Below are 16,264 nucleotides of genomic sequence, written 5' to 3'. Positions count from 1 at the left end.
GGCAAGCTGGGCCCGATCCAGCCACCTGCAGACACTGAGGCCACCCCACGTGGGCTGTCATCCCTTTCCTGGTTCCGCTGCGGGGCCCGCCCTGCCCCCCATGGTCCATCCGCAGGGACGGATCACAGAGGAGGCCCTGAGAAGGGTTTGACATGGATTGTTGCCTCTCTTCCCGCTCAGAAATAGCGGTGGGTGGAGTGGGGGAGGGGGTGGTGACCTCGCAGCCTCGATGACCACCTGTCCTGACCCACATCCAGCTCTCTTTCCCAGGAGTGGTGTGTGGTGAAAAGACCGAGCTCCTCGCCAGGAAGCCTGGGCCACAGCCTGGGTTCCGCCCCTAATCGGCTCTTAGCAAACCCACCCCGCTTCCAAATAGTCCTGGTGACTCCCCTCCATCTCGCTTCACAGGCTTTTGTGGGATGAGGACTGTGGGACCTTTTCTAAGTTCGTGAAACACTACATGAACGTAAGGGACTCTTGCCTTTAGGGCACGGAGGGTGGGGCGCACCTCACCTGCTGTTCAGGCTTGGATGCGGATGGTCAGCGATAACTTGCCCGGGACACGTATCCATCATGTAGCAACACTGACGACGATGGCACTTCAGACCCTGCTAGCGCGCCCCGCATCTTGCTAAATACTTTCCGGTGGTTTCCGTCTAGTCCTCACGAGGATCTCACAGAAAGAAAACCGAGGCTCCGAGAGGTCGAATAACCCGCTGGGCCGCCTGTAAGTGCTGGTGCCGAGTCAAGCCCGCGGGATCCTCAAGTCCACGGTGTCGATCCCTGTGCCTCCTCAGTGCCCCGGCTGCTTTGGCTGGCCACCAGCTCAGTGGCACTCTGCAGCCACCCACACACCTGTCTTCCTACCTCCCCTGTGGTCGGGTACCCCACGGAGCGCCAGGTTCTCTTTGCAGTCAGTCTGTGCCAAGTCACCCCAAGGAGAGCCCTGCGCGAAACTTCTGTGCGTGACATTGTGCAGCCCGGGCAGTATTTTCCCAACCTTTCATTAACATTGGGGTATATCTTGCATTTGAAGACTGTTTTTCGGGGCGGGCCGGGGGGACCATCCCAGAAAACATGGTTCCCTCAGGGTCCAATATCTTCCGATCTTTTCTTTTTTTCAGACGTTTTTAATGGGTGTGCTATCATATCGTTTGTTATCATCAGAAAACGCTTGCTGTAACAAGCACTTATCTGCACATTAGCCGGAGTGAACACTCTGCCGATCAAGTTAAACAGATAAGATCCCCACCCTTGTAGAAACTACAACTTAATACACTCTAAGGCTTGACAAATGACTCGTATTTATTTTCCAACTGCTTTATCTCTGTAAAATGATGTGCTGAATTACTATAATTGGTGTAGAAAGAACTGTTCCCTTAACTTATGTAAACAGTCTGGTTTTGAAAACTTCACAGTTGTGGCTTAGCGAGTTCTCGACAAACTCTGCCTTCCCCGAGACAGAGGAACCCCTGCTTGCCCTGTTCACCACTGTATATTCCGCTCTGGGCGCACTTTCTTTAACTCGTTTTTAAATTTTTTGTTGTTGTTTTGAAAAATTAATACATTTACACGGTAAGACATCCAAACAATACAAAAGAGTGAGTATACAATGGAAAGTAAGCTTCCTATCAGAGGTCAGCCTTCAGTTCCCCAGCCCGCCTCCAGAACTAATCACTGTTACCTAGATCCTGTGTACCCTTTCTGAGCAATTCTATGCATTTACAAGTTTATAAATATGTATATTTATATATCTATTTTTAATATAAATGGTAGCATTCTATGCAGTGTTCTGAAGCTTGCTTTTTTTTTTTTTCCACTTCCGCAATGGAGATTGTTTCAAATTCATCCAGTGGGTCAGTCTAATTCTTTGAAAGCTCCTCACACGGTTCCTTGCAAACCGTAGCGGTCCCAAGAGTGTTCGAGTGAGTGAGTGAGTGAGTGCACGCACGTACGCACGTGGGAATGAAAGAGTCTGATTCAACTGGTCGCTACAAAGTTGTCTCAGGGTCTACTCTGAGCAAGACAGAATGTTCTAGATTCTAGGATGTGCCGTGTCATCACCCCTTCAATTACCCACCCTCCTTCCCCGGGGCCGTGTTTTCCAAGGGATCCAGGCCATTCTTGACCTTTTCCATGAACAGATGCCGCAGCAGCCTTAGGAACCAGGTGCTGGGAACCTTGGGCCCCTCTGGAGGAAGGAGCAAACTAGGAGCCAGGTCCCAAGAATAGGATTCTTTTTTTGAGGTCCCTATTTAAAATGCCTTTATCTTTTCTTTCTTTCTTTTTTTAAATGCATTTTTCTTATTGGAAAATGACATCACATTGTTAGAGAAAATAAAAAAACATGTGTATTTATAATCCCATCTTACTTTTGCATTTGTTTTTATTACTGCCTTATCAGTTTCCAGTTCTTTCCAACCGCTTTTCCAACTGGACTCTTGTTCAGCTCATAGCTGAATATGATATGATTATGGTAACAACCGGAAATTGAAAATTTCCATATGACAGACATTATTCTTCCATTCATTCTCTTATGTAGGCTCAAAACTCAAAACACTAGGATTCTTTGGAGGTTCAGAATGGTTGAGTAATCTCCCTAAGGCCACAGAGCTCGTTGCGGGCAATGCTGGGATTCACTCAGGTGTGAGCAGCACCACGTTGCCTCTGATTCTGTACCCTACTTTTTTCTACTTAACATTGTATCTGGGCATTTTCCGTGTTCCTACATAGCCCTTAAATCCTCATTTTCAATCATTGTAATAATTTTCAAATCAACATAATTTACTTAACCCGTTTCTTGTTTAACATTTAATAAATCTCCCTCTTCGTCAGTGCAAGGAAGAGTCCCGGGCATACAGACTTTCGCTTCTGCAGAATTATTTCCTCAGGGGGTTACCCCTACTTCCTTGACTGAACCCCCTGGCAATGTGCTAGAATGAAGAAAGCCAGTGACTAGAAACCAGAAGCTCTATAACTAAGTTGTTTGATCTTTCTTGGCCTCAATACTCCTATCTGTCAAATGGGGGGGTGGGGGTGTGGTGGCTTAAATCTCTGAGGATCCTGAGCTGGGCTAGATTTTACCTTCTTGTTCCTTATAGGTTTATATCAAAGAGAGGAGACCTCCCTAAAGGCAAGAACTCTTAACTGCATTTCTTCTCCTTTTCAATTGTTTTATTTATTTATTGACTTTTGGTCCTTAGTCACGCACAAAAAATGGAAATGATCCCTCTCCACCCCCTCCCCTCAAAGGCAGTATCACTTGTTCGCATTTGTTTCTATTATCATTTCCATCAGATTTATGCTTTTTCAGACAGAGTCTGGCTCTTCTCTAAGTATCTTTCTTTGGGCTTTTGTCAGGCCTTTCCAAGTTTGAACCATTCACGTGATAATTCAGAAGCATCTTCAGATCCCTCTGTTCCCTAGGTGTCTTTTCATTAGGGACCTAGGTGCAGATGAGTTCTTGAGCTAGTTCATTGTGTAGTGCATTGGCCTTTGAAAATGCTCTTATTTTTATATTTATTATTGCAAATTGAAATTGAGTTTTTAGTGCATGAATACTAAAAAAGTCAATATCTATATGAGTGATTGTATGGAAAATGGGGCAAAGGGATGATAAAGCCATTTAGGTTAGTTCTGATTGGGAAAAGCCCCCATCCTGGCATGTGCTCACATGACAGAGGTCCGGCAGCACCATCGTTTCATAGGTGGGCGTGGTCTTTGTGTGTGTATACATACATACACACACACGTGTATATACGTACGTACGTATATACACGTGTGTATGTACATATATACGTGTGTGTACACGTATGTATATATGTGTGTATATATACACACATGTGTATATATACACGTGTGTGCACGCGTGTATATGTATATGTGTGTATGTGTGTATATACATGTGTGTATATGTATTCATATACATGTGTGTATATATGTATTCACACGCACGTGTGTGTATGTACATATACACATGTGTATGCGTGTGTATATACGTGTGTGTATGCGCGTGTGTATATATGTATTCATATACACGCGTGTGTATGTATATATACACGTGTGTGTGTGTAGTGTATATATGTGTGTGTTTACGTACATATATACACGTGTGTGTGTGTGTCTTTTGCCTCTATTTTCTGTGAAGATGGAGATAGTTCATGCCTTTGATGCTTGCAGAGTGGTTCAGCTGCTCCTTGATGGGGCATTCATTTATGAAACTGAGAAGCTCCACTGTTTCTCAGCCCCCCTCTTTCAGTTATAGCCCACGGCACACTGTGTATACAATTCCCATTTTCCTCTGGGACTTTCTGGTCCTTAGACCAATTTGCTTGGAATTTCTCCCTAGGACCCATGGTGCATAGACAGGGCTGAATATTTTTTGTATCTGAGGAGGAGGGTAGGTTTTGCTTCCTGAGAAGCTCTGTTGTCTATGGAGGAGGGCTTTGAATATGATTTCCAAGTGGGGTTGGGAGGGGTGGGGAGTGGCAGCTGAGGAGGGGAAGGGGGAGGGGCTGGCAAGGAAAGGGCAGAAAGTTGTGGAGGGCAGGCAGGAGAGTTTGGGCAGCTGGAGGGTTTAGAGCCTGGAGATGGCACTTGACTTTGCGGGTGGGCAAGGGTGGTGGTGGTGACGGGCTCACACACTAGGAGTGGTCCATTACAGGCAAACATGGTGGGTGCCAGCAAGCTGGAAAATGATCTTAAAAATGATCGGTGGTGTCCCGTGGGTGAGCAGTCCTGGCAGCTGCTGTTGCTGAGAGGTAGTAACAGTTGTGAGTGGACGGTGAGATGTGGCTGTTGTGGAATGGAGGGCTGGCTGAGACACACGAGGTTCCTTAGAGAAAGACTTGAAGGGGAGGAGAAGGACCTACCTGCTCCTGCTGTAAGAAGACCAGGAAAGGCCTGGGCTGGAGGTGGGGGTGGGTGGGTGCGGTGGCTCTCCTGGTCTCTCTGAAGGTGTGGCGTTTGTGTCCTGGGCCTTAGTGACCTGTCCCCTGACCACAGAGTCACCCTCTCATCTCGTGATTGCCTTATTCTGGACAGGGCTGCTGTGGAATAAGAGTAGGTGCATTGGGGAGGGCACCCTGCTGGGGCAGCTCTACCCAGGTCCCAAATTCCCCTTCCAATCAAACCAGAATCAGGAGTGGCTTCTTGTAGCCAGTAATCCTCTAATTGGGGTCCACTTACTCCAGCGCAGATGTGGCCACTTCTCCAGTCCCTGGAGTGCCAGCCAGAGCGGCCAGCTCACCCAGGAAGGGAGGGCCCAGGATCTCCACCCTCCAGGGTCAGGGGCTCAACTGCCTGAGATGGGAGCTCTGAGGGCCCTTGGGGGAAGGCCAGGCAAGCCATCCAGAGCACTGCAGATTGGCTTGCCGGAAGGACAGCTTCAGCGATAGGGCCTCACGGGAGGGCAGGACCAGCCACAATCCAGGGCTTTGTTGAGCTCAGGGCTAAGACCTTTAAAATGAATGGACTCAAAGGAAGAAACTGGAGGGGTGGACATGTGTTCGATTAACTTACCGTGCTATTAATGACTTGCCCTGAAGAGGGGCCACAGGCCTGGGGGGCTCGGAAGCACGGCGTGGAAGCCGACGTGGCTTCATAAGGAAGGTCTCACTGACCTCTGAACTCAATCCCTGTGCCATGGCTTGTGGGAAAGGCTACTTCAGCCTGAGTCCATACAGCAAAATAAGATCTTGACAGTCTATTGAGCAGAATGACATTGGTGATGGTGGTACGGAGCCCGGAAGAGCTCACGTGTGCGGCGTAAGGTTAACGGCACGGTAGCTTAAGGTGGACTCTGGCAAAGCGGGCGTGTTCGCAGCGGGGAGCACCCAGTCTGGTGTAGGGCCCTCGGTGCCATCTCATTCAAGGAGCTATTGAAGGAACTCGAAATCTCGTCAAGAAGTGTTCTGTGACCAGTCACACTTCCTCTGCGTGGCCTCAGAGGGCAGAACAGAATTAGACTCGATAAAAGGAAAATCCTCTTGGAAATGAAACGGGCTGCCTGAGGAGTAGCGTATTCCCAGTGAGAGGTGGACGGGTTACTACAGGATGACCCGGTCCCCCTCCTGCCGACTCTGGGTAATCCCCGCCCCACCCCCTGCCCCCACTCCCTCGTTTCCTCCCCTCCACATGGCTGGGGCCACATGTTCTGCCACTCAGGCGTGTCCCTGCTCCAGGCCAGGGAGCCGGCTCTGACCCCCAGGAGCACCACTGTCGCACTCAGGGACTGGCATCTGGCCACTCTTGCTGGGCGGGCCTGGCTCCGGCCATTGGTCTGTGTCCGCTCCAGAAGGCCGAAGCTTGCACTTTATAACCCAATTCTGGCAACTCGTTACTGCTTGATGATGCGCCTGATTTCCTTCGAGCTCTTTTGAGATGCGGAGGCAGGGAGGGAAGGGAGAGTTGGGGTGAACATGTCCAGGAAAAGCAAACATTTTGTCGCCCTCGTGGGTGGTGGGGAAGGAGGCCGGGCAGGGGGAGGGCAGGGAGAGCTGACGGAGCAGAAGTTCGAGAGCCCTGGAAAGAACAATATACGTTTTGAAGCAGAGGTTAGTATGACTCAGAGATGATGGAGATAGCCTGCCCTCCTTCAAAGCTGAAGTTCTTGTCCGATGCTCCCACTTCTCCCTGCTGACCATTGCAAGCGAGGAGGGGGATGGGGAGGTTGGAGCTTGTTTGGAACCGTGGCTGTAGGGAAAGGAGAAGGTCAGCTTGGGGAATTGGGAAGGGATTGCCAAGTTGCCTGAGATCAGACTCAGGTTGGAAACCAGAAAGTTTGGCCAGACTGGGAGCAAGAAGCCGCGGCCAGATCCCAGGTTAGGAACCAGCAAGGGAGAGTGAGTAGAAGGTCAAGGGGCAAGGGAAAGGGGATCCCTGAGGAGAGTGTAGTTGTAGTTGAAGTTATTGTCTACCCCACGCTATGCCTGTGTGTCGACGGGGATGGGGTGAGGAGGATAAAGAAGCCAAGAAGAAACTCATGAGTGGAGAAGTCGGGGGGGCTGGGAGTCTGGAGTTGCCCTAAGGCAGAGGGCAGGCTTCGTAGGTGGAAAGATAATAACAAAATGGCATTTTATTTATTTTTTTTTTAATTTTTTTTTTAACGTTTATTTATTTTTGAGACAGAGAGAGACACAGCATGAACGGGGGAGGGGCAGAGAGAGAGGGAGACACAGAATCGGAAACAGGCTCCAGGCTCTGAGCCATCAGCCCAGAGCCGGACGCGGGGCTCGAACTCGCGGACCGCGAGATCGTGACCTGAGCCGAAGTCGGACGCTTAACCGACTGAGCCGCCCAGGCGCCCCAAAAACGGCATTTTAGAGCTGGAGAAATTCCTCTGACTGGGTTCAAGGTATGGCATTTGATTGGGTTGCTACAGGAAGTGAGGGCGAAGGTCTCTGAGAGGATGAGCTAGGCGGACGTGCTGCCAGTGTGTTGGCTGAGTTATTAGAAAGGCAGGGATGATGGCAGGGGACCGGAGCCTGGTACACAGTGACGCTCAACGTGCGGTGGCCCGAGCTCAGTAAGTTCAGGGGGAAGATGGTGAGGAGTGTGGAATGGTGTCCTGATAGCTAATAAATGTTGGGTGATGTGTGCTTTTGGCCAGTGCTTCAAAGGAGAGTGGATTGTTCTCTCTGACTTTTGTCAGTGTTGGAAGAAAGAGACCTGAGTAAGAAGGGGAAGAAGTGGAACTAAGTCGGAACAAGAGGTGTGTTCAAACTCTTCTACGCCTCGATGAGAGGGGCTAATGTAATTGGGTCAGAGTGTCCCGGGAGACCCTGCCATTCTTGGACAGGGAACAACTTCCCCCGTCATTGCTGAGCTAAATACGTGAATTATCAGTAGCCCAAGGGGCGCCTGGGTGGCTCAGTCGGTTAAGCACCCGACTCTCGACTTCGGCTCAGGTTATGATCTCGTGGTTTGTGAGATCAAGCCCCGCGTCGGGCTCTGCGCTGTCACTGTGGAGCTTGCTCGGGATTCTCTCTCCCTCTCTCTCTGCCTCTTCCCCACTTGCATTCTCTCTTTCTCAAAATGAAAAAAAAAAAAAAAAACCCCGTTAAAAACACAAACAAAAAAAGCAGTAGCCCAAGATTTTCCTACTGCAAGCACCCGGTTACTCTAGGGCCCCGGGAAGTTCAAAACAACCGGGTGAGAGGATCCTGGCACCACTAACAGATTCCTGCAACACTTCATCAGGGCGCATCCAATAGCAAACCTTGGATGACAGTTATCTCCAGATGCAAAACCACGGCATGAGCTTCTCTGTGCTCTTTCAGCACCACGTGCAAACTTCTATCAGAGGTTCTATCTTTCTTCCGCTGGAGAGGTTCTCCAGGGTCCAGACTAGAACATTCATCCCTGTACCCTCAGCGCCTGGCACGATGCCTGGAGTGCAGGAGTCAGCATGTACTTAGCAAACCCTTGCTGAATGAACACCTACGACCTCCAGGATCGTAAAGGGAACGCCTCACTCCTGTTTCCAAAGGGGAAAGCTCACACTCAGGGATGGGGAGCCATTGCCCAAGGTCACACTCAGCGGCAGGGGAGAATTAGAACCTGAGTCTCCAGCCTCCCGGCTAGAGAGAGGCTGGACTCCCAGCCTCGGACTTGGTTGACACCGCTCGACGTGCCCTTTCTCTCTCCGGCTAGACTGTAAGCTTAGAGAGGAAAGAGACTGTGCCTTTCTGACCTCTCCATCCCTGGGTGTGTCAGCACCCCTTCCACGGCTCTGCCCCCATCCTCATGAAAGTCTTGCTTATTAAATTGGCAGACAGCCACAAGAAGCTGGAAGGACACCAGATGGCAGGAACAGAACCCGAAACGGTTCAGACAAGGAGGAGAGGGAGTGCGAGATTAAGAATAAGAAGGTGAGCTTTAACTGGAAAAAGGTACAAGTTTGCCCTTAGGGTAAAAAAGACTTTACAAGCAGGAGTGGGAAGAAGGACTTAGGTGAGTGGTGGTTCACGCTGAACATGCACGGGCTCAGGATCAATGAAATCATTTGGCTGCGGCAAAGCCGTTGCTAGGGCGTGGGGCACACACCCAGAGAGGTGCTAATTCAATTCTAGGCTGCTGTGGGGTGACCTCTGTGTGGGTCACATCTTCAAAAGGAAATTGATAAATTGGAGGGCCACCAGGGTGACTAGCGGGACCACATCCGTGGTCCTGTGAGAGATGGGCTCGAAGGGAAGTCTAGGTTCCTCAGTGTACCAGATGAAAACTTCTGGAACTGGCCCTGCCTAATTGTCCATTTCCCCCATCTCCTTTACACTTGAGCAACATGCCCACCGGGTTATTGTGCACCTCCCTATCTTTGTCCACACTAGTCCCTCCATCTGGACTCGTCTGTCTATCCTTCTCCCGTCCCCCAGTTGACTTGGTGAGCACCGATGCAGTTTTCGAAATCCTCAAGCTTTACTGCCTCGTAAACTGTCCCAACCCAAACCCCTGGCAGCCCATTCTTTGCTCTATATTTTTATGCTCCCCCTCTGCCTAGTTTTATAATTGTGCATTTCACCTTCACCGCATTTTGTCCACATGCCAGTCTTTCCTATTTGACAAAAGGTTCCTGGAATCACGGACCCTGTGGCTTCTGCCTGCATCACACTGCCCTAGCCTGATCCACGGGTGTTCACACAGCTTAAACAAATGACCCAAAACTTCCAGCAAGCTTCCAAAGACTTGGAGGAGCGTCCCGTAGCTGCCTGAAGAGATTCTGATATGTGCACCTGCAGACAGAGCCAACAACAAGGATAAATGGGGACATGTGGCTGGGAGATGGACTTGGGCTCACGAGGAGAAACCGCCTTGGTATTGGTCAGGACTCACATTCCACCAACAGAAGCCTCGTTTGAAGGGGCGTGAGCAAAGGAAGAGCTTTTTGGGCACCCCGATTCCGAGAAATGTTTGAACTGCCAACCCGCAAGAAGGCCAGAGACAAAGCCGGATCTCAGGAACACAATGTACCTGGAAGTCGCCAGGACTCTGAGCCCCTTGCTTTGCTTCTCTCTGTCGGAGACCTCCCAGCTCCCAGCTTTCCAGCACAGAGAGACTGCTCTTCTCTCCAATTCCAGTTAAAAACATTTTCGTGAAGAGCCCTGATTGGCTTGGCTTGGCTTGGCTTGGCTTGGGTGTGATGCTTCCCTTTGTGGTCAGGGAGATAGGTACCATGAATAGGGTGGCTTGCGTCAGCCGATTGAGGCGAGGGATGGGTTCACCTCGGAATCACACAGTGAGAGTGGGGAAGGGCCATTTCCAAAAGGACGGGGAAGGTACACGGATGCAGCTTCTGGGACAGAGGGGTTGTACTCCTTTGTTCCAAACTTCTTTTTAAAATTTATTTTATTTTAATTTTTTAAGTGTTTATTTTTGAGAGAGAGAGAGAGAGAGAGAGCGCACAACTGGGGGAGGGGAGGGGTAGAGAGAGAGAGGGAGACACAGAAATCAAAGCAGGCTCCAGGCTCTGAGCTATCAGCACAGAGCCCTACGTGGGGCTCGAACTCATGAGCCGTGAGGTCATGACCTGAACTGAAGTATGAACCGTCAGGTCATGACCTGAGCTGAAGTATGAACCATCAGGTCATGACCTGAGCTGAAGTATGAACCGTCAGGTCATGACCTGAGCGGAAGCCTGACGCTTGACAGAATGAGCCACCCGGGCGCCCCCCTCCTTTGCTCCAAGTTCCTAATGACCATAGCCATCCAGCTCCAGGCACTTCCTCCATAAAGTGCTTTCATGGAAAAAGGAGAAAGAAGGATGGATAAATGTTGGTCACTCCCAACATTTAGAACCAGGTTTAGGCAGTGCTTACAACCTTGCTCTGGGAATCGCCGCCCGGTTGAATTGTGTTCTGGGCGTCAGGACGCCGCCATTCCCCCCACGGGTGCTGGGAAACCGAGCTGGGTGGAGAAGGAGCTGCAATTATTCTGCCAGTGGGTTTTGAGCCCTTCGTCCATGCTGGATAATGGACGGGAACACAAGACGCACCCGGGGGAGCTCTGACCTCCCGGGGTCACTCGACGGAGACAGGTGGGTCTGCCTAAGGGGGGGGGGGGACTGCAGTCCGAGGCGAGGGGCAGCCGGGCTGTCAGCAAGGAGAAGGGGGCCGGTCCCGGACCCCCTGGGCGCCCACGCCGCTTGCCGGGCCCGCAGCTCCCCGGGGGCGTCCGCACCTTCGGCGGAGCCCGCGCTTGCAGGGTTGCGAAGGGGTGGGGTGGGGGGGCGGGGAAGGAAGGTTGGCGGGAAGCCGGGGTCCCGGGGCGTGGGAGCTGGGGCACAGCGGGAGGCCTCCCGGGGCCGGGCCCCGACGACGCCGGGGCGGCTCGGGGGGCGCGCGCGGGGCCGGGGCCCGGGGAGCGGACGGGCCGGGAGGCGTCGGGCCCTCGGGCGAGGCCCGGCGCCCCCCTGCGCCTCGGAGGCCGCGCTCGCCGGCCCGGGGCCGGGGGAGGGACAGCAGCAGGTGACGACGGCCGGGCCGCGGGGCTATAAATAGGGGCGCGCGTCAGCCGCGGGCGGGAGCGGCGGCCGGCGGGGCAGGGGCCTGGCGAGCGGGGCGCGGCAGGGGCCGGCGGCGGGATGGGGTCGCGCAGGGACCCCGGCCACGGCTGGGGCGCGGGCTGGCGCTCCGGGGCGGGCGGCGACGGCGAGGACGACGGGCCGGTGTGGATCCCCAGCCCGGCCAGCCGCAGCTACCTGCTCAGCGTGAGGCCCGAGACCAGGTGAGCGGCGCGCCGGGGGGGTGGGGGTGGGGTGGTTGGTGGGGGGCCGGCGGCGGGACCCTCGATGGCACCCGGGCGCCCGCCTCTCGGGTCCAGGCGCAGTGGCCCTGAGGCCCCTCGCGGCTCCTCCTGTCCTGACCCCTCAGGGCCCACGGGCCTCGGGCAGAGAGAGGAGCAGGGCCCCACTCAGGGGGAGGTCTCGCGGGGCCCCGAAGGCCTCCCTTCTGTCCCCTCCCTTCCTCCCTCGGGGCCCACGGTCCCACCCGCACCCTCACCCCGCACCGGCTCCTCCCTGGCCTCGGATTCCACAGTGAGCGATAAGGGGATAAGGGACCGGAGTGGCTGAAATTCCTCCCTGGCTAGAAGGGTGGGGAGAGTATTCAGGGGGTGGGGGGACCGGAGAGATGGGAGGGGGGCGCTAGGGGGACCCCCGCAGTGGGGGATACTTAGCTCGGGGTGGTGGTGTTGGGGGTGGTGTTCACCAGGAAAAAATTAAGGTTCTTCTTTTTGGGCAGATGGGTTCTTCCTCTGGGCCCGGGGCTGTGGTCTTCCCCAGGATCTCTGTGGGGCTGGTGAGGTGAAGGGGGGTGGGGGGATGAGGTGGGGTGAAGTTGGCCCTGTCTGAAGAGTCAGAGCTTGGGGTTCCGAGGGGAGCCAGTTGCTCTGCCCAGGTTGGGGGAGCGGGATGCCAAGGGAGGGGTCCGGCCATGAGCCCTTTGTTCCTCTGTCAAGAGTGAGAGGTGTGGCTGCTCTCTTTGTTTTAGGAGCTAGACTACCCACAGACAAAGACACACGGTCAGTCAGTAGAGAGGCATAGGAGCACTACATGGCAGGTGGACACCCAGGGACACATGTACTGCCATGGAGACGGACATTTCCTGCCCCCTCTGGGCAGGTCAGTTTCCCTCCAACTCTGGAGCCTGTTTTCCAAAGGGAACCGTGATGGTTGGCTGTTGGGACAGTGGCTGTGTCACAGCCCCAGAACTTGGCTTGTTGTGGGTTATGCAGAAAACAGCCACTCCTCTGAGAAGCTGTCTGGGGACCTCTTGTCCTCCGTTCCTAAAACAGCACCAAAACAGGCATCAAGGACGTTCAGGAAAAGTCCCAGGCACTTCCTCGTGAATTGGCTGAGTTCTGTTGACCTTGGAGTTGGAAAAGTTCAAATGTAACCGGAACCGGTTTCTGCATAAAACTCGTCAAATGGTGTCACATGTCTGGGGCAGGGCTGAGGGCTGGCATCGGTGACTGAGTCAGACTGGACAAGGCCCCTGGCTGCCAGGAAAGAATGCCCCTTCCTCCTAACCATTGACTCTACGGAAAAGCTGGAATGAACCTGGGACATTTACTCCAGCCTGTGGGGGGAAGCTGACTTGCTTGTAGGAGCGTCACTCTTGTCTCCCACTTGTCACAGTGACTTGCCTGGGCTTTGCCTCCTGCATCTGGCCTTTGTCAATACGGCAGAACAAATAGAAGAGAGGCAGTGAGGGAGGGAGGGAAGCAGGGGCGGCTTGAAAACCAGGCAGAATGGGGAAGACAGTGGATCTGGACTGTTAGAGAAAAAGCTGGAGAGTGGACACCTACCTTGATGGTAGATACATTTTAATTGCCTAACCCATGAGCACAAAGCAGTGGGCCGGCCTGAGAACTGCAGGTGGGATGGGAGTGACTGGTTCAAGCCCCCTGAACCTAAATGAGAATGCTCTTAAAAGGATACTCTTTGCGTCAAGCATTTGGAGGAGGCAGGGCTGGGGCGGTGTGAGAGAGGGTTTTCTAGTCCGGGCCTGTGGACCCGGTTTTGCCCCTGCCAGCTGGCTACAGACCCCGACAGGTCCTGAGGGACAAGGAGGGCCAGACTGATCTCACCTCCGGAAAAGCCTCTGGCCAAAGAGGGGAGAGTGTGGACGTGAATGGGGCTGTGTTGGGGAGAGGAGGGGCGGCCGTTCCCACTTCTCTAGCAAGGCCTGACTCTTGCGTTAGAGCCGGCAGCCATGCAGTCTTCTGTCCCTCAGAACAGCCTGACTGCCTGTGGGGATGGGAAGAGGGCCCAAGACATGAAGGAGAAAGAGGGTCCCTTGAGGACTTTGCCAGCTGTCCTTGGCTCCAGCCCACGTGAACCCTGACTATCCCAGAGTCCTGACTGAGAGGCAAGTTCTGTTCCACTCACTCTTGGCTCCACCATTTTCTGGGTCTCCCTCTATGCATGGAGCTCACGAGCCATTGTTCTCACGGGCCCTTGTGAGGACGGGCTGCCCCTTGGGGACCGATGGACAGCTGGGCTGGGGGCTGGGCCACGGGAAGCTTTGGTCCAGGTCTAGAGCCTGGATCCCTGCGCCTACCTCCCCTCCCCTGAATCCACAGCCCTGAAGTGGTTTCCAGTCAGTAGTCAGCTCAAGGATATTTGTAACGCCCGCTGGGGGCAGAGTTCCAGCATGTGGACGGTCCCAGCAAACTATAGGCCCAGCCTCCTAGGGCGTCCGGCCCCTAGGGCCTCATCCCTGTAGAAGACGGGGCAGGGGTAGGCTGGAGCAGGTTAAGGAGGTATAGTCGGGTGGGTCTAGTTATGACTAACTACCTTCCGAGAGGCACTCGGAAGCTTTAGGAGTCTCTGTCCCCCCGTTTCTTGGAGACCCTGGCCCAAGGGGGCTCAGAGGAACAGCAGAAGCTATGGTGTTTGCTACAGACAGCTTTGGAACACCTCTTCTGTCCCGCTTAGGTCAGGCAGGTTGTCTCAGGCTTTCAGGGAAACTGAGGCATCAGGCTAGGACTTTCCAAGGGCCTTTTATATCCCAGAATATGTGAAAGCCAAGAAGAATGGGAGGCCCCAGGTTCCACAGCCAGTCCTGGCTCCCTCCAGGCTCACTTTTCCTTCTCTACCAAGAGGCCTTTCCTTCCTGGGCCCTGAATTCCCATCCTGTAAAATGAAGGTGGCACTAAGAACTGTTCCAGGGCTTTCTGCACCAGCGTTTGGTGCCCCTGATTCTGACCTCCTCACAGGCGGTAAAGGGAGAGTTTCCTGCCTGGATGGGGCCCTAAGCCTAGCTTTGGCCCAGTTGGCAGGGCATGGGCAGCGCTCCCACTTTCTGAAGATAAGCTGCCTCCGTGGCACAGGATTCCTCCTGCCGGATCTGGCTGACAGCGGAGGGGTGAAGCCCGGAGAGCGCAGGACAGGGAACAGAGCAGCCCTAGAGAGAGCCAGGGAGGGGGTCACCATCGCAGCTCAGTCCCTTATCTCCTTGCAGGTGGCACCTGTCATTCTCCTCTTGGAATTAGAGAGCTGATTCTCTCCCTCTCCTTCCCAGGGAAGAAATCCAGACCCACCAGAGGACAAATCTCTCAATTATGAGGTGAAAGGCAAAGGAAGTTCATGGTCAGGAAAGGATGGACTTGGCCAGTGTCTGGGAACCATGAGAGGTTCTGCCCACGCGGCCTCCAGAGGATTTTTAAAGCTCTGAGCAGAGGCAGCTGCGTTCTCGCTCTTTCCATCTTTTCTGGAGCAGCAGCTCCCTCTGGGGGGCGGCACCCTTCCTTTTTGAGAGATGCGTTTGCCTTCCCTCTCTCTACCTTCTTTCCCTCTCTCTCACTCTCTTCTCTCTCCCTTCCACAAAACAGCTGTTGAATAGCTGCGGTCAGCTGAGCACTGTGCTAGGAGTATGGAAGCTACAAAAAGAGCTAGGTCTGAAGGCTGGGTGGGCAGCAGGAAGGAGGGAGGGCTTTCCAAGCAAGGAGGCCAGAAGGATGGGCTCAGAGGCCGGGCGTGGACATGTCCATGGCAGTTAGGGACAGGTCTGGTTCCAGTGGAACATGGTATTGGGAAGGAGAGAACGATAGTCATAGGGGGTGTGTGAGCAGATCAGGGAGGGCCTTGCACGCCCAGTTAAGGAGTTGAGACTCAGTGTAATGTACAATGGGGGGGCGGGGACTGTCACATTTTTTTCAGGGAAGTGGTGTGATATGAGGGGCGAAGGAGAAGGGAGCTGAGGTGGTCATCGGATTTGGAGCCGTGGGGGTCTCGATCAGAACACGACAGCAGGGGTAGAGCGAAAGGAAGAAAGCAGGGCCGAGAATTGTTGACCGGCTGGATTTGGGACCTGGAGGAGAGGGAGGGGTCCAAAATGGCACATTTACGGTTTGGAGTTTGGGAGGATGCTGGAGGTGGCCACACACCCAGGAACCCCTGAGAGGAAGCCGTGTTTTGGGGTAGAGGTTGAGGTTGGGTTTGGGTTATAAAGGGACAGACCATCCCTGTCCTCATAGGGGCAGCTGAAGGGAGTAAGAGTGGGAGGGGGTGGCCTCGCCTGGAGATGTCTGTGTGAAGAAAGGTGGAGGGAGGGGCGGGTGGGGTGGTCTCCCTGGGTGGATCCGCAGCCCCCAGCTAGTGTCCCCTTTCAGCCACCCGGGGCAGGAGGGGTGATCAGGGCCCCTAGACATAATGGGCCCTTGTGCCGGTCTGACCGAGCTGGGTGCCTCCTGGCTCCTGCTGAATTAACCGCTTTGTTTTTCTCCTCTTCTCTCTTCCAGCTGGTTTGCCTTGTGTGGCCCCTTT

General features: G+C 53.7%; 2 protein-coding genes across 4 annotated transcripts in view; both read left to right on the top strand.

The window, feature by feature from the left end:
- The window catches only part of ZNF592 (zinc finger protein 592), a 59,150-nt gene extending 48,848 nt beyond the window's left edge, over positions 1–10,302 (top strand). Inside the window, exons 11-12 of one of the 3 annotated variants that reach the window (XM_042987992.1) lie at positions 8,774–8,870; positions 9,568–10,298. In XM_042987992.1, the coding sequence (XP_042843926.1) occupies positions 8,774–8,860 (87 nt within the window). In that variant the 3' untranslated portion in view covers positions 8,861–8,870; positions 9,568–10,298. Of the gene's footprint in view, positions 1–1,124; positions 3,692–8,773 lie in introns of those variants that run through there. The other 2 variants (XM_042987991.1, XM_042987993.1) reach the window with 2 other exon arrangements.
- A 1,248-nt stretch (positions 10,303–11,550) lies between these two features.
- The window catches only part of ALPK3 (alpha kinase 3), a 51,698-nt gene continuing 46,984 nt past the window's right edge, over positions 11,551–16,264 (top strand). The window contains 1 exon segment of the mRNA XM_042987986.1: positions 11,551–11,721. Coding sequence (XP_042843920.1) covers positions 11,579–11,721 — 143 coding nt within the window. The 5' untranslated portion in view covers positions 11,551–11,578.

Source organism: Panthera tigris, chromosome B3 (assembly GCF_018350195.1).
Source record: "Panthera tigris isolate Pti1 chromosome B3, P.tigris_Pti1_mat1.1, whole genome shotgun sequence".
Taxonomy (NCBI): domain Eukaryota; kingdom Metazoa; phylum Chordata; class Mammalia; order Carnivora; family Felidae; genus Panthera; species Panthera tigris.
This window is presented reverse-complemented; position numbering and strand designations above follow the sequence as displayed.